The 22,379-nt window shown below is 33.8% G+C and overlaps 1 protein-coding gene across 3 annotated transcripts in view; it reads left to right on the top strand.

Moving 5' to 3' along the window:
- The window catches only part of ATAD2B (ATPase family AAA domain containing 2B), a gene marked incomplete at both ends in the record, with an annotated part of 114,987 nt that overhangs the window by 57,796 nt on the left and 34,812 nt on the right, over positions 1-22,379 (top strand). For all 3 annotated transcript variants that reach the window (XM_084235641.1, XM_084235640.1, XM_084235639.1), the window contains 3 exons: positions 3,296-3,607; positions 5,915-6,050; positions 13,285-13,471. In XM_084235641.1, coding sequence (XP_084091767.1) covers positions 3,296-3,607; positions 5,915-6,050; positions 13,285-13,471 — 635 coding nt within the window. The remainder of the gene's footprint in view (positions 1-3,295; positions 3,608-5,914; positions 6,051-13,284; positions 13,472-22,379) is intronic.

The raw sequence follows: 22,379 nt of genomic DNA, 5'->3' as shown, positions 1-22,379 counted from the left end.
GAGTTGTTTACATGTATAATAGGTATGATTTTTAAATCTTCAAATAATTTTGGTATCCAGAATATGTGCACAAATAATAGAAACTTAAGATTATTGAGGAGCTCAAACCTAGTCTTATTACTTTTTTCCATTTTCATAGAGGAGGCTAAAAACAATAAAAAAGTGTCAGTGGGCCTTCTTTATGTTTGATTTATTTAAAATGTTAATTTATAAAAAATATGCCTTGTGTTAGATAGTGCTTGAATAACTTGTTTTCAGCTTTTAAAAATTTTTTTTGTATCTTAATAGCAGTATTTAAGAATGCGTTTCTTTGGTATCAGTTGGTAAATATTTGTATTCATCAGAGTATTAGAATTATGATAGTAAAATTAGTGGGTTTATGGAATTCTTATGAAAGGGATGTTGATAATATTTTTAACATTAACTTTTAACTTTCAAAAGGCTGTAGCATATCTTCAGTATTTCTAGAATGATTATATATGCTTTCTTTAAAATGAAGATCCTTTTGAGGGTGGAAAAAAATAGTCTAATTTTGACAAGAGGCTTAAACCAAGATATATGGTCACCCTAAATGTAATCTATCTAACCATGTTTAGGATGTGCTTTCATTTCAATTAATTCTGTTTTAGAGTTTAGTAAAGGAAGTATATTAAATCAGTTCTCATTTTTTTTGTATATCAGAATCATTTGTTTAACTTTCTCATAATATGTGTTTATGGTATTAAACCTCCAGAAATTCTGACTAAGTTTATTGTGAACTTGAGAATCTGTTCTTGCTTTAGTTTCATATGTTTATTCAGATATGTGGTCGAGGTTGAGAACCACACATACAAACCAATAAGTCTCATTCACAAATTAATGTAAAGAAGATAAACCCTATCTTTTATAGTGAAAATTTTGCTTCCTTGTATGAGGTCTATTATTGTGGGCAGACTCTTAAATTATCTGTAATAAAGAAAAAGTGAACAACACATCGCTATTATGTATGCTATTAACATGTTGTAGGAACCATTTATACATAAAATTTCTCTTAGTATCTTTTTTCCATTTTGCTTTGTTTCTGAGCTTTTTTTTTTTTTTTAAAAAAAAACAGACTTTTGCTCTTAAGATAGTACCATATGTTATGTTTACCAACTGTATATATATATACTTTTAAGGAAGTTAAAGAAATAATGGTTGTTTCTAGTGTTTGAAGATGATAGTCTGTTCTTTGATTCCTCAGAAATGGTTCATTTTGTTAACGAGTTAGCTGGTGTTCTGCAGTTCGTTTGTTGAACTAATGTAACAGATATTTTTACGATAGGGAAAAAAACCACCTCTTTTCAGATTTACTTATTGAGACAGAAAATATGAGACTAATGGCAAATTTGATTGCTCTGAAGAATTATTTGGGAGATTGTTTGCTCTCATGGGGCAATGTTAATTTTAAATCTGTTACAGTTTTCTGAATTAAATTCTAACATAGTAACCCCCTCATTCTGAATAAGTGTTTCTTTAAGAATGCAATACTTTTCTATGCTTTTTTTCATAATTTTCACTGATAATTTTACTCACAGTAAGTTGACTTAACAGTAAAGTAATTTATAATAGGGAAAAAAAAGTCTGGTAGATATGAATAATCTATTTCTTGTTAGTACAGGGTATCCTTAACAGTTTCTTCTTTTCCATTCATTCTTTCACTCAAGATATATTTATTGAATGTTTCCTGATTGACAGGCCAGGTGTTGTTCTTGGTATTTGAAATGCATTTGTGAACAAAATAGACAAATATCTCTGCTCTTACAAAGCTCACATTCTAATTGGGGAAGGCAGACAGTAGCATAATGAGTAATGATAAGGTAGTAAATGCTATGGAATAAGAGAGCAGGATAAGGAGAATTTTTCTGTTATTTTTAAGACATGATTAACAGGATCATTTGCTCTACCTGTAAGAGGAATATACTACATTATAGATGTTTGTCTCAGTTTTATTTGTAGATTTTATTCCATGATGTTCTTTTTCTACCAATTAGTTAGGATATTTCTTCTCTGTTCATACTTTCCCTGCCTAACCACCATTTTATTTCAGTATTTTTTTTTTTAAAAGATTTTATTTATTTATTTATACAAGCACTGGGTACAGTCAGAAGGGCGGGAGGGTGAGAGAATTCACCAGAGCCAGAGGGGGCAGCAGAGCAGACAGAAGGACCCCAGCACACTGCTGAGGGGAGCAGTGGGCAGCGGGAGAGGTCTGCACACCATATGGGACCCTCCTCAGGTGGGCGGGGAGCAGCCAGGGATGGAACTGGCCCTGCAGAGGCCCCGGGCAGCCTCGCAACCCAGCGCTCAAACGCTGCGCCACCGGGGAGGCCCCTATTTCAGTATTTAAATGCCCCATAAGATCACTGTGCATTATAAGAACATAAATAAACCTGATACTATGCTGATGTTTAGGGACTAATGTTATGTAACTAGTTCAAGTGGTTCCCCCTACTGGCATGATTGATAATGATGGCCCAAGGCAAATTTAGTTGCTGATATAAAAAAAACCGACATGGGACCAGTATGAATTTTTCCCCTTTTTATGGTAAAGATCTAGCAGCTCATAGGTTTTTGTATGTATTTGTTGCTCAATGAATGGAATTACTTAAAGCCACTGGGTGACTTGATCTATTATTTAACTATATAGCCAATTAAATATAACTAATGGTTAGGTATAGTCTTTATCACTAGATTGTAAGGTATTTTAAACTAAAAAGTATATAAAAAGGATATTAATGTGGAAAATTAATGGATTCTTATTCCCTTTAATGCCTGTCAGAGGTGATCACAACTTTAAAATGTGTATTTTTTGGACTACTTGGATATTGACTTTACTGTAGGTTGCAATCAGAATTGGTAACAGAATAGCTCATTTTTGAAGTTTTCATTGTATACTACTTTATACTTACTCCATTATGTGTTTGAAACTTAGGAATATTAGAAACAATTTGGTAAGTGTAATATTAAGAGAAGTAAGCTAATGATTTGGAATATTCCTGAAAAAGGTTGTATATTATAATCAGTAGTCTTGCACAAAATTTATGACTTAAAAATATTATTAGTTAATTTAAATATTCAAAACATTTTTAGTCTTAATGAGTAAATTTTATTTGGTGTTTTTTAATTAGCACTTTTCATTTGCTGTTAAAATTACACATAATTATTGATTTAGTATTGATTGTTTCCTTAGGTAAAGATGTGTATATTTACAAAACATAATTGTTACTTGGAAGAATGAACTTACCTTTTTTATCCTTTTCTTTTTGTGCATTAGGCTATTGTGGAGCTGATATTAAGGCCCTGTGCACTGAAGCTGCCCTGATTGCTCTGCGGAGGCGTTACCCTCAAATCTATGCTAGCAGTCATAAACTGCAGCTAGATGTTTCCTCGATAGTACTCAACGCCCAAGATTTTTACCATGCAATGCAGAATATAGTGCCTGCTTCTCAGCGTGCTGTTATGTCTTCGGGACATGCACTATCTCCCATCATAAGACCACTGCTGGAAAGAAGCTTCAACAACATCCTAACAGTCCTACAAAAAGTGTTTCCCCATGCTGAAATTAGTCAGAGTGACAAGAAAGAAGGTACTTTAATTACTTTTTCATGTTGTTAAAATGAAACAACTACAGGCGTAAGTAATTAGAGTCTAAGTTTCCTCATACGGTAGTTTATGTGTTATACTCCTCTGTATTTGCCATGAATATAGAACATGTATCTATATTCATTTTATTCGTCACCTTATATTTCAGTTCTGCCATATTGCCTAACATGGTAGGTAGTTGCCTAGTGAATGTTTATAAAAAAATAAATGTTTCAATGTTTGTTCACTCTTGGGCCATTGTAACTATCTTACTATAGGAGTGTTACTATCTTTAGAAAAGTTGACTATAATAATAACAATAGTCACTTAGCATTGACTTTTAAGTTATAAGGCCCATACATAAATTTCCCTTGTTAATCTTCATGACATGTGAGGTAGGTACTGTCATGGAGTTGCTGATTTTCATAACTGAGGCTGTCTGGCTTTTCTCCAAAATTTTTCATTAAAAATCTTAGAAAATTTTAAAATATATTCCTTTCTGAGGTTATGAAAGCACCTTTATTTCCTTTGGAGAGGGTTTTTTTATAGCATTATTTGTGTTTTCAGATAGTTTTCATAAATAAAAGCATGTTTTAGTTCTAGTTTTTCTTAATGTACCAGTGGAGAAGTGAAACTACATTTTGTTTGATACTTACTATTTTTTAGCTATTTAGATTTATGATTTGGGTTGTTTTGGCGTTTAATATTTTTTTTTCTGGACGAATACCCTTTTCTTGTGCATGAAACTATTACTCAAAAAATATTCAGTTATTTTCAGATTCACTTTTACAGTGTTAGTTGTACTAACCATTTAGCTTTTGAAAGCCACTGAGATCTGTATCTGCCAGTGTAGTACAGTATCTCATTTTAGAAAACATCATATCCTCTTTTTCAAAAGCAAGTCTCTTTTTTCCTTCATGTTTTTGGGGGAAAGGTATCATTTCTGTCCATCTTAGTTCTCCCCCATATCTTTTAACATGCAGCATTGCTTTTTATTTAATGAATCAATAGTTTTGTTAGGTATAAGTTAAATACTTCTATTCATACTTTAAGGTTGTAGTGCAGATAATAAGCATTGTACTCTTCAGTAGGAATTTTTTTCATTCATTCATTTCAGTAGGGATTTTTGTTCATTGAGTTTTAACTAAAGACTCAATTATAAACAAGTGTTACTTAAATGAATGGATGTTTAAAAGTAACTTTATTACCATTGAATTTCTGACTCTCATTGTAACTACACTAGGTTTTCCTCCAAAAGGTGTGCATGTATTTGTGTTCTACGTGAAAAAGTAAGAGTCTCTTTTTGCTCTTTGTTGTTGCTTTTTAAAGAACTGGCCATAGGGCCTCCATGGTGGTGTAGGGGTTAAGTCTCAGTGCTATTAGCATTATCCAACCATCACCATTGCAGTCTGAGTTTGATCCCCAGTCAGGGAACTAACCCACATGGTGCAGCAGACCGCTCTTTTCTTGCCTGCTGCTCCTCTCAGCAGTGTATTTCAGTAGATCCTCTTGTCCTCCTCCCCACTCTGTCTTTGGTGAATCCTCTCACCCTCCACACCTCTGGCCTATACCCCAGTTCTTCTGTGTATTAATAAAATAAATCTTAAAAAAAAAAAAAAGAACTGGTTGTAGCTCAAGTATACCCTATTAATTAAAACAAATATGTGAAATATACTGGTTTTGGTCAAAGTTAATTTAGAGACTTTTAATTAGTGGGTAGATATTTTATATTTTATAAGAGTGCCATTTCTTTCCCAGACTTTCAGAGGCACCTCATAACACTATAAGTAGTCTATAAAGGTGAAAGAAAACATTAATTCTGTTAATATTCAAAGTACCATAGTTTGTCAATTTGCAGTGTTAGTATTATTTGATTATTTATTAATGTCACTTGATTTTTAAACCAGTTTAGTTAGCTTTCGTAAGACACTAATATTTTTTTTAATGATTTTTTTTAATAGAGGCATGTTTATTTATTTGTTTGTTTGTTTGTTTTGTTTATACATGCACTGGGCACAGTCAGAAGCGCGGGAGGGTGAGAGAATTCACCAGAGCCAGAGCGGGGAGCAGAGCAGGCAGAAGGACCGAAGTACACTGCTGAGGGGAGCAGCGGGCGGCAGGAGAGGTCTGCGTGCCATGTGGGACCCTCCTCTGGTGGCCGGGGAGCAGCCGGGGATCGAACCAGCGCCACAGAAGTTGCGGGCAGCTTCGCAACCCAGCGCTCAACCGCTGCGCCACCAGGGAGGCCCCGTAAGACACTAATATTAAATGACTTTATAAACTTCATTATCTTTGTAATTTTTCCTAGCAGATATGGAAACTCTAATTTTAGATGAGAGTGAAGATGAGAATGCTTTATCAATTTTTGAGACCAGTTGTCACTCAGGATCACCAAAGAAACAGTCATCCACTGCTGCTGTGCGTAAACCCTACCTTCATTTTACAATGTAAGTGTTTCGTATCAGATTGCTGCCAATTTAAAGTGATTTTTTGACTGTATGGTGACAATTGTATTTTTCTTATGGTTGTAACCCTCAGGACTTGGTTTTCTGTTGTTTGGACGCGATTCTGGAAGACTTACTGTATAAACTTCTGTGTGTAAATGAATTGGTTTATTGGTCAGTGGCAGGTGTTTTCTCTCCCCCCCCCCCAAAAAAAAAAAAAACCAACAAAAACAAACTGTGTGATTTTTTAATTTATTTAAAAAAAAGATTTGTTTTTATTTGTTTAAGCATACAATAGCTGGGGTGTAGGCCAGAGGTGCAGGGAGTGAGGGGATTCACCAGAGACAGAGAGGGGAGCAGAACAGGTAGATCTACTGAAATACACTGCTGAGGGGAGCAGCAGGAGAGACTTGGAGAGGTCTGCTGAGCCCTTTGAGTTAGCTGCCTGGCAGGAGATCTGAATTCTTTGTTGTAGTGGCTTGAGATAGCGCTGAGACTTAACCCCTGCACCTCCAGAGAGGCCCTATGTGATTTTTTTTTTTTAAAGTACAGGGAACTGAGGTGCGTGGGTGCATTGGTGAAGGAAACTCTATGGGGACTACACCTGAGGAGGTGGGAGGAAGCAAATATTGCTTAAAAATGAACAATGATGTAAAAAAAAATTAAATAAGAAAAAGCAGGATGGAAGGAAGGGCTACCTTTAGAAAGTCAGCTCATTTCCCCAATTTTATTGCTTTTATATTTGAGCTAAAATGGACAAATTATTTACCATGATCTCAAGTAATTTAATTTGCACTAAGTTTCAGATGATAGTTTAGGGACTCTGGAGTACTAAAGAAATTGGTCAGTAATTAGGTAACTTTTGATTCTCCAAAACCTCATTGGTTTACACTTTCCTAATTTAGATTTTATGGGTTTTCTATTTACATTTACCTTTATCTATGTTAAAGCAACTTTTGCTTTGTGCTCTCTAATGGGTAAACAATTTTAGTGTAAATGTAGTTTTAAATTAAGAGACCAAATAGTTTTGGGAAACTAATAGCATCATCATTAGCATTTACACAGTTAGCATGCTAGTTAAAGGATCATAAATGCTCCCATCAGGTAGGTCTAATGACACTTTTATTAGAAAAGGCTGGATTATGTGTGCTTTTAAGTAACTTTTCTTTAGAGATATTTTGAACAAATTTAAGTCTCTCACTTAAATCGAAGTTTCTCCCATGTAGATTTGGTGAGATGTTAATTTGATTATTTGCATTGATAATACTTTGAATTTCATTTTTAAAATTAGACTAAACTACTTTGATCTACTCTTTTTTTTTTAGTGTGTTTTTTTAACAACATGTTCTTTCATTGGAAACTTTTTTCTTCTACTCCAGATCCTTTCTTTTATGCTTTCAGGGAAGTTTACTTGAGCAGTTTCAGCAATTGTACAATCTGGTTTGTTGATGGTTGAGAAAACCAGACAGTTTTTAACCTGGCTTGTGTGTGTGTGTGTGTGTGTGTGTGTTACTGTTCTGACAGTTTTAGTTATTTACATTTGAAATATTTAATAGGAGCTAAGACACTATAAAAACACACATGTTCCATTTTTATAAGATCTGCTGTAAGTGAAATGATACAAAAATAGATTTTGATGTTAGCAAACTTCATGTGCAGTTTTCATCTTGACTTTTTATTAAGAACATTCTCTACTATTGGTTTAATGTATGTTACTCTTATGGCTCATCTTGTTTTGGTTAGCCTTTCTGAAGGAATTGGTTTATTTTAGTTACTTTTAAATAAACTTTCCTTGTTCAATGATTAGACTTTGATTTAATAGTGAGGCAACTGTAATTTAGAATAAATTTTTTTTTGGTTTAGTGCTTCAATAAATTCCATTCTTTTATTTCTTTATTCAACCCACCCATTCTGCCAATTTTTATGTATTTACTCTCTGCCAGGCACTGTATGAAGTGTTGAAAACATGAACAGGATTAAGATAAAATGTAGTTCTTATTTGAAATATAATAAGTTGATATAATTGTAATGTAGTTGAAGTGCTATATAAGCAGAACTAAAAAGCTTCCACTTGGAAGTCCAGGAAGGCTTCATGGAAGAATTGGTGACATTTACTCTCTTTTTGAGTATGTAGGAATAGAGTCAGCATCTGAGTGCTCATTACAAGCTTGATATTTGGTAGGTATATAAAGCTGTGGACTTTATAGTAATACATACGTCCCTTTCAACAATCATATAGCATTTTGTGGTATCATCATTTTACAGATGAGGAAACTAAACCACAGAGAAGTTAAGTAAATTGTCCATGATCATGCTGCTAGCAGGTGGCAGAGCCAGGCTCTGTACTGTTTGTTTCCTGGGATCATATTCTTTCTGTTATATATGTGGTATCCAAATTGATTTCTGAATAGGTAGGTGAAGAATTATATTGCTTTTTTGTGTAGGTTGGATGATGTGATTTTTTTATACTTTACAAGAAGCGTATGCTTTAGAATATAGATTTTCAATAGCAGCTATATGTGGTTTTGGGTCAGTTTGGTCTGGATTGGTTTTCTGTTTGAACAACATGTGTTTGCATATCCAGATAATAAAAAAAAGGTGCTAGACAAATCAAAAGCTTGACTTTAATGCTGTTCTTCAGTAACAGCATTGCTGGTGTGTTTCTATTTCTGGGAATATCTCCTAAAGCAATTTTAAAACATTTTCTTTAGATTTAAGGTGAAATAAAAATCAAGATATTTAAAGTTTATCAATCTGGTAAAGAACCCTTATGATGGAAATTAAGGTTTCTTTCTTTCTGTACATAACCATAAAAGGATTAGAAACAGGTTTCTGAGGTTTTCCAAATGAAAATAGCTTTGTTTTTTCTGATTAGAAAGATGATATACTCTATAGAAAATTCAAGTAATAAAGAAGAGCATAAAGAAGAAAGTAAAAATTAAAGCCCAAGCACCTGAAGGTAATATTTGTTAAAGTTTTGGTGACCACACTTCCCTATTCCTTTATGCACATAGACTGACCCACAGTATTTATATAAATTATATCCTTCAAGCTTGTTAATATAATTTGCTTTTTTATCTACTATGGGGGAATATTATTTCATATCAATGTTTGATGTCATTCTTATAAAATATCTGTAATTTTTTGGATGTTCTATAATTACATAACCTTATTGATAAGCATAGAAATTTAAAATTTTCCTCTTTTATACAAAAATTGTAGTGGTAGACATCTTTACAGGTATACATCTATACCTACGTACATCTAGGTATACATCTATATCTTTTTTCCGATTCAGAACTTAGGGTAAATTTAAGAACTACACTTCCTGTTTCAAAAGGTTTATACATTTAAGAACTTGATACGGGTTGGTAAATTGCCTTCTGGAAAATTTGTGCCAGTGCATATTTTCATCAGTAATGTATGAAAAGTACTTTTTCTAACTCCTCCCCAAGTCTGAGCACTGTCTTACTAAATCCGTACCAAGCAGAGATGAAAACAGTATCTTCTTGTTTGATTGAGTCATTGATTTTGTTTTTTTGTACATTTATTCACTCAAACATATTTTGTTAAAGTACCCATTATGTGCCAGGTGTTATATAGGAAGCTTTGGGAGTAGGATGAGTTGCAGAATATCCTTGGATATATGTTTTGTTTTACCTTTGTTAAATCAAATATAATGTCAGATAATTGTACTTTTTCCCCACTCCCACTTGTCCTGAGAATACCAATTTTTCATCATCTGCTCATGAATAGTGGGTATTAAAATTAATTTTTGGTTTCTTACTCTAACAGATAAAAGATGTTTCTCATTATTTTCTTAATTTTTCATCTATGTTAATAACTACCAAATTTGTCTGAAGCCTAGCTCACTCCTTAGCTTTTGACTCTGCGATGCCTATCTCCTTTTGTTGTGGCACAGATCTTGCAGTATATAACGGGACTGTGTTTCCCCTTTTCTACCTGTGAGTCCTACAGTTCATTCAGTTGTGCCAACTGGAATTGGGCATCATCCTCAATCCCTTCACTTCTGTATCTGGTCAATGACCAAGTCCTGTTGATTTTCCTTAAATAACTCTAATCTTAGACTTTGTCAATTCCTCTGACACTATTCTTAGTCTGTCATTAATATTTTAGGCCTGAATTAATATAGCAGACCCAAAAGTGGTCATTTTTCCTCCTGTGTTGCCTTCTTCAAAATCTTTTCCTATTATGGACATGCTGACCTAGTGTCATCTCCCAAGGATAAGTATGTGATTATGTCATGTCCTTTGCCTAAGCTTCTTAGTGCCTCCTCATTGTACTCCATGCACTGTCCAGTTTCTAACATGGCTCACAGAAGCTCTTCCTTTGTAACCCTTGATAGTCTGCTGTTGCTTCCCTTGCCCCTGCTCTAATCCCTGGGACCTTAACTACTACATTCCTTAGAACCTTAAAAATACCTGACCTTATGGAATGATATCAGTCACCCCAGAGTTCAGGTGCTCTTTAGCCTCTGATCTTTTGCACATCTTATTTTTATTTCTTGAAAATGTATCCTTTTTGTCTCCATTCTGTTGGATTTCTGCTTTGGTAACAGTTTTGCAGGAAAGCCTTCTCTGAGTCTGTAATTGGGGTCTCTGCTAGCACCCTGTACTTAAATAGGATCACTTATTAATTATGTTGAATTATAGTAATTTGTGTATTTCCTTTTCCCACTAAAATGCCATTTAATTGTGAACTGTCTGATAATAGTTGGATGCCTAGGGTTGAGACATTCAACATAGGAAGCATTTAAATGAATAATTTAATGGAACATTTAAACTGTTAACCTAGTTCTATTTTTTTGAACTGTTTATGTCTTTTGCCTGTGAAGATTTTATTTTTTTGTTAAATTTTAAACTCTTCATAAATTAAGAATCATTCCTGTTAGGCCTCTCTGGTGGTGCAAGGGGTTAAGCACTGCAATATGAAGCAATCTGCAGCCTCTGCAGCACGAGTTCCATCCCCGACCTGTCAGGGAGCAACCCACATGGCGCAGCAGACCTTTCCTGTTTCGCCCGCTGCTCCCCTCAGCAGTGTATTTCAGTCAGTTTGCCTGTTCTGTTCCCCACTTTGTTTCTGGTGAATCCTGTCACCCCCTCCACATCTTTGGCCTGTACCCCAGCTCTTGTATGCATAAATAAATAAATCTTAAAAACAAATCATTCCTGGGCCTCCCCTGGTGGCGCAGTGGTTGAGCGCTGGGCTGCGAAGCTGCCGCTGCCTCTGCAACGCCGGTTTGATCCCTGGCCACCGGCGAGGGTCCCACATGGCGCACAGCCTCTGCAGCACCGGTTCGATCCCCGGCCACCTGCGGGAGGGTCCCACATGGCGCGCAGACCTCTCCTGCCGCCCGCTGCCCCCCTCAGCAGTGTACTTCGGTCCTTCTGCCTGTTCTGCTCCCTGCTCTGGCTCTGGTGAATCCTCTTACCCTCCCGCACTTCTGACTGTACCCAGTGCTTGTATGAATAAATAAATAAATCTTTAAAAAAAAAATCATTCCTGTTAATGGCAAATTCTTTGTCCATTATTTGACATTTGGTTTAGATCTAATTTTGAATTTTAAAATGTTTAGATTTTTATGAATTGAAAATACATTAGTCTTTTGTTTTTCTTATTTCTGTATTCATTGTATTTATTCTGTGAAATGAGGACTTGAATCATTCTTATTTTAAAATAATGTTTATTTTATAATCCATCCCTGTTTCATTTACCTTTTATGCTTTTATTATGTCATATGATATTTTTTTAGTTACTGTGATTTGTTTCCCGGGCTGCCTATTATGTATACCAATCTGTGTTTCTTTTCTTTGGGATGGACCATATTCTATTGTTTTATTCTAGTCTGTAATATGCTTCAGAATAAAGTAGTGCACATCTTAACATAATGGTTTAGAATGTGTGACTTTGCAGGTATATGGACCTGAATGAGAATTTGAACACTTGTCATCACCCAGTTGTACAGTCTTGTAACTAAACCTTTCTGAGCCTTAACTTCATCTATTTAGTAAAAGGAAACAATGTATTTCATAGAATTGTTAAGAAACTCAAGCAAGAAATCTTTGTGAAGTGCTTGTTATTAAAACTTTATTTAAATGTTCTAAAATTGGACACTTTTCCAAAATTTTCTTGATGTTCTTGAGTATTTTTTCACATTATATTGAGAATAAGTTTTAAATCTCTGCTTCCCTCCTCCCCCCAATTTTTTGGGGATTTTTGATTTGTGTTTTTTAAATGTATAAAGTAAAAAATATGTTTGTTAGGAAGCAGCATCTTTACATTCAATCTTATAATGTATCTATATAGTTTCACATTTACCTTGCTAAAATTATTTAACATGTTTATCATTTGTATTATTTTTGCAGTTATAAATAGGATCTCCTTTCCTTCTTTATATTGTTATTGGTGTTTAGGAAATCTTTTGATTTTTCCTTTTTCATCTTTGTCTTGTTACTTCGTAGATTCTGACAGTTATCCTTGATTCTCTTAGATTTCTCCAGTATATAATCATATCCTTTAGAAGTAACAGTGTTTTCCTATTTCTTTCCTTTAGTTTCATTTTAAATTTGCTTTATCTACAGTGCTAGTTGATAAACTTGGTACTACAGAATCTTGAGAATTCAAGATGAACTTGGTTTATATGTGATCCTAAATTTGCCTTCTTTAGTGTGGGGCTTTAGATATCATGTATTAGGGTAAGAGCAGCTAATTTTGATCCCAAAACAAAATTTGGTGACAAAGTAAAGTCCTACTCTCCCCCCACCCCACTTAAAAATCATGGTAAAATATACATAAAATTTACTATTTTAACCATAAAAATACCTACATGTTGGGTAATTTTCAGAGGCACCTCTTTGTTGGAGAAGTGAAATTCTTGATATTTCACCTTGAATCATTAGTGACTAAATGACATTTAGTGTCTGAAGCATTTTCCGAGTTAATATATGTGGCATGATAGGATGAACACCCAGATGCTTTTTTACTTTCTTTGGGGATGGATTTTTATACTTTCATATCTTAAGTTAATAATATGGTTAGAGAGATCAACATTTTAAAACTAATTAAAGATAATTCACTGTACAAAAAATAAGAAAGATACACATTTCTGCTAATTTGGAACTACATTCTTTTAATGTAAATATTTTGTCTGATATTTCAGGTTGATCCTTAGAGTATATGGTTTTGACATAATTATTATGTCTTACATGTATTGCAGGTCACCATATCATCAGCCAACCTCTTACAGGCCAAGGTTATTGCTGTCTGGAGAACGAGGCTCAGGTCAAACTTCTCACCTTGCTCCAGCACTTTTGCACACTCTAGAAAAATTCTCTGTGCACAGACTAGATCTTCCAGCACTTTATTCAGTTAGTGCCAAAACACCTGAAGAATCATGTGCACAGGTAGGTTTGTGTCAGTTCAGAGTATTTCCAATTTGCTTATTGTTTCTAGCTCAGTATTTATATATTTTTCAAAGAGTGATAATACAAATACTGACTTTTGTTGGTTATTCGTTAGTATTCTAGGATAAAGGCAAAGGATGCTTTTGAGATATAACATTTGTTAAAAGTGAACTCATTGTTTTTCTCATGATATGTTTCTGAAATTTTAATATCCTGTTTCTTGTATTAAAATTTCATTAAACATCATAGAAAAGGTGTTTCTTTTGCCTTTTCCATTCTTTTCAAAACTAATTCCAGAGCCTTTCTAAAATCAGTCTTTACTAAGATCTTTATCATAGAAAGGGAAATGAAATTCGCTTTGAGATACTGGGACTTAAAATTAACATAGAGAAGTAATACCAATTGTAAAATTTTAGATATTTGTATCAGTAGTCCAGTGTGTTTGATATTTGGTTTTCAGCTATTTTGTATTTGCTGGTTTGTGAAGCAAAGTTCCAGTGGGACTGTTTATATTTTTTTGACATTTTAATGTGCAACTGAATTTATTGAAAGTGTATTACATTGGTTCTATGGAATAGGGCATCAGTTTTTTGAGCCAAAGGACCATGTTTTCACCATTTCTGTGTTACAGTGTATCACTGTGATACAGTACCCAATTCAAAGTAAGTGTTCATTAAATCTTTGATTAATGTTTCCAATAAATAAATTAGAGGAATGCCACTCTCTACTTCAATATGTAGCCTATTTTTAGAGATTAAATGACCTGAGTAGTAACATTTAAGAGCCTTGCACACAATTTTGTTGTTTTTTCAGTGGCATTTATAAATATTTAAAACATATTCAACCTAATTGAAACCATTCTGTACCTCATAGAAATACATATAATATACGCACATATACTTTTTAGACAGTTAATAATGTCAGTCTAATTTTTCACAGTCTTCTGGGTATGAACATTCTAGCAGTGCTTCTCTACATATAAACCCTATTTTAAAGTGTCTTTTCAAAACCCAAGACCTCAATAAAACGTCATATATCTGTAGTTTGCTCCATGTTTATGCATTTAACTCAATTTGACTGTGTTATTCCAATAATGTTGACTTACATGTTGGCTCATGTTACTCCTTTTTGGTGAGTCATAACTATTGCAGTTTGTATGCAAGTAAGAGAATTACTTAGTAGTATTTGAAATGAATTCAATTGATTAATATAAAATATAATTGTAAATTAGCAAAATTTACCCTATAGGAAAGAGCAGCAAAAACGCTAGTGATGGAAGAAGATATTGAGCAAGTGTCTAAAAAGCTCTACACCTTAAACCCAGATGGTTTCACAAGTGAATTCTTTTAATCTTAAAGGATAAGATCATTTTGGTTCTAAACTGATCAAAAGCAGAAAGAAAGCTAGCTGTGAAACTAGCAAAATCAGTGATAACAAAGTTTAAAAGAAACAGAAAACTGTGACTAATTTCACTTAGATTTTGATCATAAAGAAAATATTACACATGGATCTAGCGCACATAAAAGAACAATATTCCATTATTAAGGCATGCAAGATTGATTCTGTTAGTATTGAGATATATATATATATATATATATATAGAGAGAGAGAGAGAGAGAGAGGCAAAGATGCACTGAAGTAATACATATTTGCCTGTGATGTGATTGTCTATTTGAAAAACTTGTAGTATCAACTGAAAAGCAATTAGGGACAATAAGAGAATTCTGCCAGTTAGACACATTCAAAATTAATATTATAAAATTAGTAATTTATTTTATACAAACAAGAGCAATTTAGAAATAGAACGGAAGGTCCCATTTTAAATAGCAACTAAGTTTACCTAGAAGTTAACTTAGACAGTTAATAAGCTGAGCCTAAAGAAGAAATGTAAATATTCAGTTGAGGACAGTTGAATAAATGAAAGATACAACTTATTTTTTAATTACTATGCAGCATTCAAAGCATGGACTCATGTCACAAAGTGTGGACTCAAATCAGATTAAAATCTCAGTGACTGCACATACTACTTAACTTGTTGAGTCTTAATTTCCTCATCTGTGAAATTAAGAAAATAATACCATATAAGGTTATTGTGATTATTAAAATAAGCCCATTCTATAGGTTCAGCACACAGTACCCAGGAGAAGTGAGCTATTGTAATGTTTATTGGTACTACTACTGCTATTTTGATAACGAATGACTAATAAGAGTCAAAATTAGAAAGCTGGGAGTTCTTTTCTGAAATAATATGCAAATTAAGTGCAGTCTTAATTACAGTAACTCCAAAATTTAAGAGGTTAAAAAATTGCTTGGTGTTTTTTCTGGAAAATAAATACAAGTGTAATAAAGCCAATTCTAGAGGAAAAGGTATAATGAAGGAGCCATACCTGGTTTTTGAAGAGGTAATAAAACTACAGTAATGAAGAATTTTTACATATGTAGGGGTAAACAAGCAAAGTCATAAGACAAAAGAGAGAATTCACAACTGAGGTATGTATAAAAATGAGAATTTAGACTATGATAAAGATAAGGTGATCTTGAGCATATGAGAATGATGATATGATAATGATAATTAGTAAATGTTGATGGTGGTAATGATGAGGATGACAACATATACCAGTTGATGGGATAGATAGATCTATCTATCTATCTTGAAAAATTGGCTACCTTTATGAGGGGGAAAAAGAAAAACAAAACTAGATTTCCGCCCTTTTTTCTGTAGTCCAAAAATAAATTCTAGGTTGTTAATGAAACTATAAACTATTACATTAGGAGAATTCACAAGTTCATATATTTGTTATTTTGAACATGAGAAAGTCATTTATATACAATGAACAAAAGTTAGGAAATAAAAAGATATAAACAAATTTGACTCTAAATTTTTTAATTTTGCATGGCAAAAACATTCTTTAAATAAAATTAATAGATATCTGGTAAAATTATATTTGTAACAAGGACAAGTTTCCTAAATATACAAAAGGATGTTAAATTCAATAAGAAAAAAGAATGACAGCCTAATACAAAGACTGGCAAAATAGGAAACATGCCATTTACAGGTGAGAGAAAAAAAGAAAAGGCAGACAGTAAAAATTTGAAAATATTGTTAGCCTCACTTACAAGTTAAAAAAAAAAAAGGTTAAAGCAACAGAGTACTATTACATAGCAGCAATCAGGTTTGTAAAAATAAGGTCAGTAATGCCTTGCGGTGGAGAGGTGAGACATGCTGGTTAGTGGAAATGCAAATTTATTTAACAAGTCTGGAGTGTAGTTTAACACTGTCTTTTAAAAATTCAAGTACATAATATCTTTGACCTAGGACTTGTACATTAAGGATTTTTTTCCTAAAGATATATTAGCTGTGAACTGGGTTGCGAAGCTGTCCGAAGCCTCGGTGGCACCGGTTCGATCCTGGCTGCTCCCCGGCCACCAGAGGAGGGTCCCACATGGCACGCAGACCTCTCCTGCCGCCCGCTGCTCCCCTCAGCAGTGTACTTTGGTCCTTCTGCCTGCTCTGCTCCCAGCTGTGGCTCTGGTGAATTCTCTCACCCTCCCGCGCTTCTGACTGTACCCAGTGCTTGCATAAATAAATAAATAAATCCTTAAAGGGGAAAAAAAAAAAGTTAAAAAAAAAAAAGATATATTAGCTGTGAGTGTTCACTGCTGAATGTACCAAGATATTCATTACTGCGTTGTATATAACTGCCTAACAAAAGGAGACATAAAAAAGAAACAAACCAAATATCCCTTAATGGTGAATTTCCAAAATAAATTATGGTATATCCTCACATACAAAGAAATGTAAAACCATTAACATGGATCAGCTAGATATACAGTGACTGATACGGAAAGATGATGGAGATATTAGTAAAAAGTGGCATGTATATCAGTCTAAGGGTGATCTTTGTGTCAAAAAGAAAAAAGACATCAGGTCATTTCATCTTCTCTGCTTTGTCCCATTACTAGTGGAGCTTATTTTTGAATGACCACCCAGCAACTTAGTGAGAAGCCCAGACTTCTTTGGAACACTGGCCAGCAATCAGAAACTGTCCTAGTTTATACTTGATTTTTTTGTATCTTAAATGCATATTTAAAATTACTTTAAGTTCATAATTATAATACTTTCCAACAAAATTATCCCCAAAGAGCCTATTATATAATGAGACAAGAATTTTTTCTTGAAAGAAAGTTTTTTTTGGCAAGTTTGTCTATAAATAGGTATAAAATCCCAGGGAAGAGAGAACTTACGAATACGGGCACTGAAGTGGTGGGAAAACCCTTTTCTTCTATATTCTGTTTCTGCCTTCTTTCCCTTGGGAACAAGTCTTCCAATAGGCAGGATTATTTCTAAGTAGATGTGGAATGTGAAGTTTCAGTCAGTGGTAAGTCATTCTTCTGTGCTTTTCTCTTTCTCCCAAACTCTAGATACTCAATTGAGTTCTTTACAAGTGTAATGCGAACGTGAAAGACAGCCTTAAAGGAAAGTAGTCTTAAATCATCTTTAAAGATCTGTATTTATATGTGAGAGAAGATGAAATGGGGGAGAACCCTACTTGGTATTTCTTTAGCCTGTGGGAATCCTGTTTAATTATATCCCCTTTCTTTGAACATATCTACATACAAGTCTTTATATTACAAATTTTCTTTCTCTTTCTGATACTGTGGGTACTGATTAATATGATTTGTTGGGTTAAAAACTGTGAAGGACTTAGTATATGTTATAGGGTTTTCTCAATGTTTCTAAGATTTAGTGCGCTTATAAAAACGTCTGATTCCCTGGCTCCACACTCACAAATTCTGTCATTAAATTTGGGCTGAGCCCAAGGGATCTGTACTTTAAACGTGCATCCCAGGTGTTACTGTTCTAGATTTTTACTAGATCACACTTTAAAATGTAGTACTTTAGTTCATCATTGGTTCAACATTTATTACTGAGACAAATGCCAGAGTTCATAAAGTAGCTGTTTGTGTGTCTGTGTCTGTATGTTAGTGAACATTGTACAGTCTTCAAAAGACTCTGGAAGAGAATGGAAAACCCTGTTCTAACCTGGAAGATTCATGGCTGCCCCATTAAATTCATAACTAATCACTCAGTTTAATAAGGCAGGAGATGTTAGTTTCTGTAGTAAAAGATTTACGTGTGTTAGCTTTCTTTAAAAAGTGACAAAACTAGGATTCCCCTTTTCCAATTTCCTGAAATGTATTTTTTTGCCTCTTATATTATTCTTACTGTTGATTTAGGAAAAGGATTTTTTGAGTGTGTTATATTTTATCTTTTCCATTTATCTACAAGTATGGTTGAATTAATTTATATGTAGCTGTCAAAAGCTTGGGGGTTTTGTCATACTGAATGGCATTAAAAATAATTTTAAATGTCAATAGGTCTTTTTTTTAGTGAAAATTTTTGTGTTTTTCTTTCCCCAGCAAGAAATTTTATCTGAAATTCACAGGGGAAATCTTTTTTGGTTAAGTAACACTAGGGGAATTAATATACTTTTTTTTTTAAGATTTATTTATGTATACAAGAACTGGGGTATATGCCAGATGTGCAGAGGAATGAGAGGATTCACCAGAGACAGAGTAGGGAGCAGAATAGGCGGGTCTATTGAAATACACTGCTGAGGGGAGCAGCAGGCCAGACAGAAGAGATCTGGGCCATGTGGATTAGCTTCCTGGCCAGAGATCATGCTGCAGTGGCTGGAGATAGCTTGGTAGCATAGAGACTTTAACCCCTGTGCCACCAGGGAGGCCCAAGGGAATTAATATACTTTCTGATGTGTGTACTTAGGGTGCTTTTGCATTTGTGTATAGAGTTTCTAGATTTTCTCCATAGCCGTCTCTGTCTGCTTTGGATGCTTTTGTGTTTGTAACTTGAGTTTCTGTGTTTTACCAAAGCAAAATCTTTTTTTTTTGAGTGGTAAACAAAATTATCCTATACTTCACAAGATTCTTAAAACTCTTAGGCAATGAAAATATCAGGAAATTAATGTAGATTATTTAATTTTCATAAAACGTTGACTTGCATGATAGCCATAGTTCACATACTCTAGTCATGGTTATGTTTTATGACATGCTGGTTCTTATGCTTATAAAGAAATTTGGCCCCCTTTTCCTGTAATCTGAATCTTCAGATCCCAGATAATACCTATTAAGAAATATTTAATAAATTATAGGTTAATAGAATATAAATGGAGTGAAGTGGTATATGTGGAATAAAGTTATCTGTATTTCAGGTATAGTCTTTATTTTAGTGGTTTGTGATAGCATGGTATAAAAAATTAATCACTTTAATTTTTTATAAAAGTTGAGACTATTTTAGCCCTAAGATTTTCCTCTTATCTATAATAGCTAGCTATTATAGATAGCTATTATAATTTCAGCATATTTATAATACTGTATGTAATCTGACCAAGACAAATTTTAGATGTTTATTGATGACAAAAAGTTGTTTCCATCTTTCTAATATAGCCTATCCTTTTAGGAAAGCGAACGCTTTACTGGCTAGGCATTTTCTGCTTCATTCATGTTTTGTATTTAAAATAATTTTAGTTTTCCTACAATGAGATACCATCTTACACCAGTGAGAATGGCACATATTAAAAAAACTAGCAACAACAAATGTTGGCGAGGTTGTGGAGAAAAAGGAACTCTCCTCCACTGTTGGTGGGAGTGCAAACTGGTCCAACCACTTATGGAGAGCTGTGTGGAGATTTCTTGACCTACTAAACATAGAGCTTCCATAGGATCCAGCAATTCCACTCCTAGGTATTTACCCAAAGGACACAGAAACATCAGTTCCAAAGAGCACCTGCACCCCTATGTTTATAGCAGCACTATTTACAATAGCTAAGCTTTGGAAACAGCCCAAATACCCAAAAATAGATGACTGAATCAAGAAGATGTGGTACATATACACCATGGAATATTACTCAGCATTCAAAAAAGATAAATACATGCAATTTGCAGCAACATGGATGGAGCCGGAAGGGATCATGCTCAGCGAAATAAGCCAGAAAGAAAAAGAAAAATACCGGATGGTCGCACTCATAGCAGGAATCTAGAAAACTTAAATAAGGGACCAGGAAAAAGAATAACTATAAGAAAGAAAATATCAAAATCAACAAACAACTATGAACCAGAGACACTCTATGGGGGGTCGAGGGGCAGGGAAAAGAGGGATTAGGGTCAAAATAAGGGGGTTGCAATTTTATGGGGAATATAAAAATAAAAAAAGTAAAATTCTAGTTTTCACTTTCTAAAGAACATGGCATGTTACAAGCTGTATATTAATTTTTTAATATACAGTGAGTTTTCATGCACTGACCATTTTGTCAGTCTTAAGTACTGATTTGAAAGTTTAGTTTTTGATATAAGATTTTGTAAATATCTATTATTAGAGCTTCCTTGTATGGAGTCCTTCAGCTTCAGTGGCCTGATTTTTGCCTTTCATATGCTTAATATTCAGGGGAAGTAATTAGCGATTTTTTTAAATAAAAAAATCCTAAAAGGGACTATCAGTGATAGAAGGGACCGTGATATCTGGGGCATGAAGAAGCCAGAAGGAAATAGGGTATATTACTTAAAGACTCAAAATGAACAGTTCACTTGCTGGTGTTTGTTCATTTTATTTGTGCAAGAGTGCTGGTCATGTCAGAGGTATTTTGAAACGGTTGGTTCAGTAATTTGGCCTACTGTCTTTTTTTCTCTATAACAGTTTTTCTGTTTTCTACTACACCTTGCACATCCACCAATCCAAGACACCCATAGGTGAGTATTTTTCTAGTTATCAAATGGCACCACTTGTTCCTAAGACAGTTGCCGCTTCACTAAAACTAGGCTTTATTTTCTACCCTGGATTACCTGGTTAATTGATTTTACAGAGCGTGTCTTATTCCACTACTTGGAAAGTTAACCCCCAAATTGCTGAAGAGAGCTATTTTTACATTACAGAAAAAGCGAAATAGCATTAAACCTTTTTTTCTGAATTTTTAAATGCTATTCTCAGACTGTTTTGAGTTTTCATTATAAAAACTGGAGAATTAGAACAAGTTGGCTATTTAAAGAGAATATGACCATTTATTTTAATATTCTGAGTTAACAGGGAGGAATTAAAAATAAAAGTTGTTTTAATAGTGCTTTTAAATTTTTCTGAAAATTAAGAATATTTTCCCCTTAAAGGCTTGGAAGAAATATTTTAAAAAGAATCCCTGCATATTGGTATTGTATCTAGTTAATTCAATTCTCAATTTAGGTAATTATCCATTCATGAATCATTCTGTATTTGTCTTAGGTTTTTTTCTTTTTCACCTGTAGGTTTCAAATAGAATTTCCAAAGTCATCACCACAGATTACAAAATTATAATAAAAAAGGTTAATAGAATATCATGGTCATTTTGTTAATTTTTAGAGTATTGGATGGAAAGAAGAAAAGAAATAGAAAATACCCTTCAACTCTTTAGAGTTGGTAATGCTAAACTATATCCGTCTTGCAAATAAGTTTAAAACATCTACAGTACCTCATTTTTACTTCTGACTCAGTTTTTATTATCACTTAACTTTCTGTTCCTTTGCCCATACTCTTTGATACTTGTTAGCAGCTAAAGGTTCTCAATAGATCCAGCATTTAAGTACTAGAATGAAAGGCAAAATTTAATTTTTTTCAAAGCATTTGTTTTTTAATCTCTCTGGACATGTGGTAACTTGCATGACTCACTTAAGTGGTTAGTTTTTTGAGGGTTCTCAGCAAACCGTAGCCTGTCCATCTATTTTATATAATCACCTTTCTTTTCTTGCCGACTCCTTAGTTATACCTGCACAGAGTGGGAGTTGGAAAGAGACAAAAACTGTTGGTCATGGGGCCTTCCACAAACCATGCCTTATATGGATGGCATGTAGTACATTTTTATGTTTT

This window comes from Talpa europaea (genome assembly GCF_964194135.1).
Source record: "Talpa europaea genome assembly, chromosome: 6".
NCBI lineage: Eukaryota > Metazoa > Chordata > Mammalia > Eulipotyphla > Talpidae > Talpa > Talpa europaea.
This window is presented reverse-complemented; position numbering and strand designations above follow the sequence as displayed.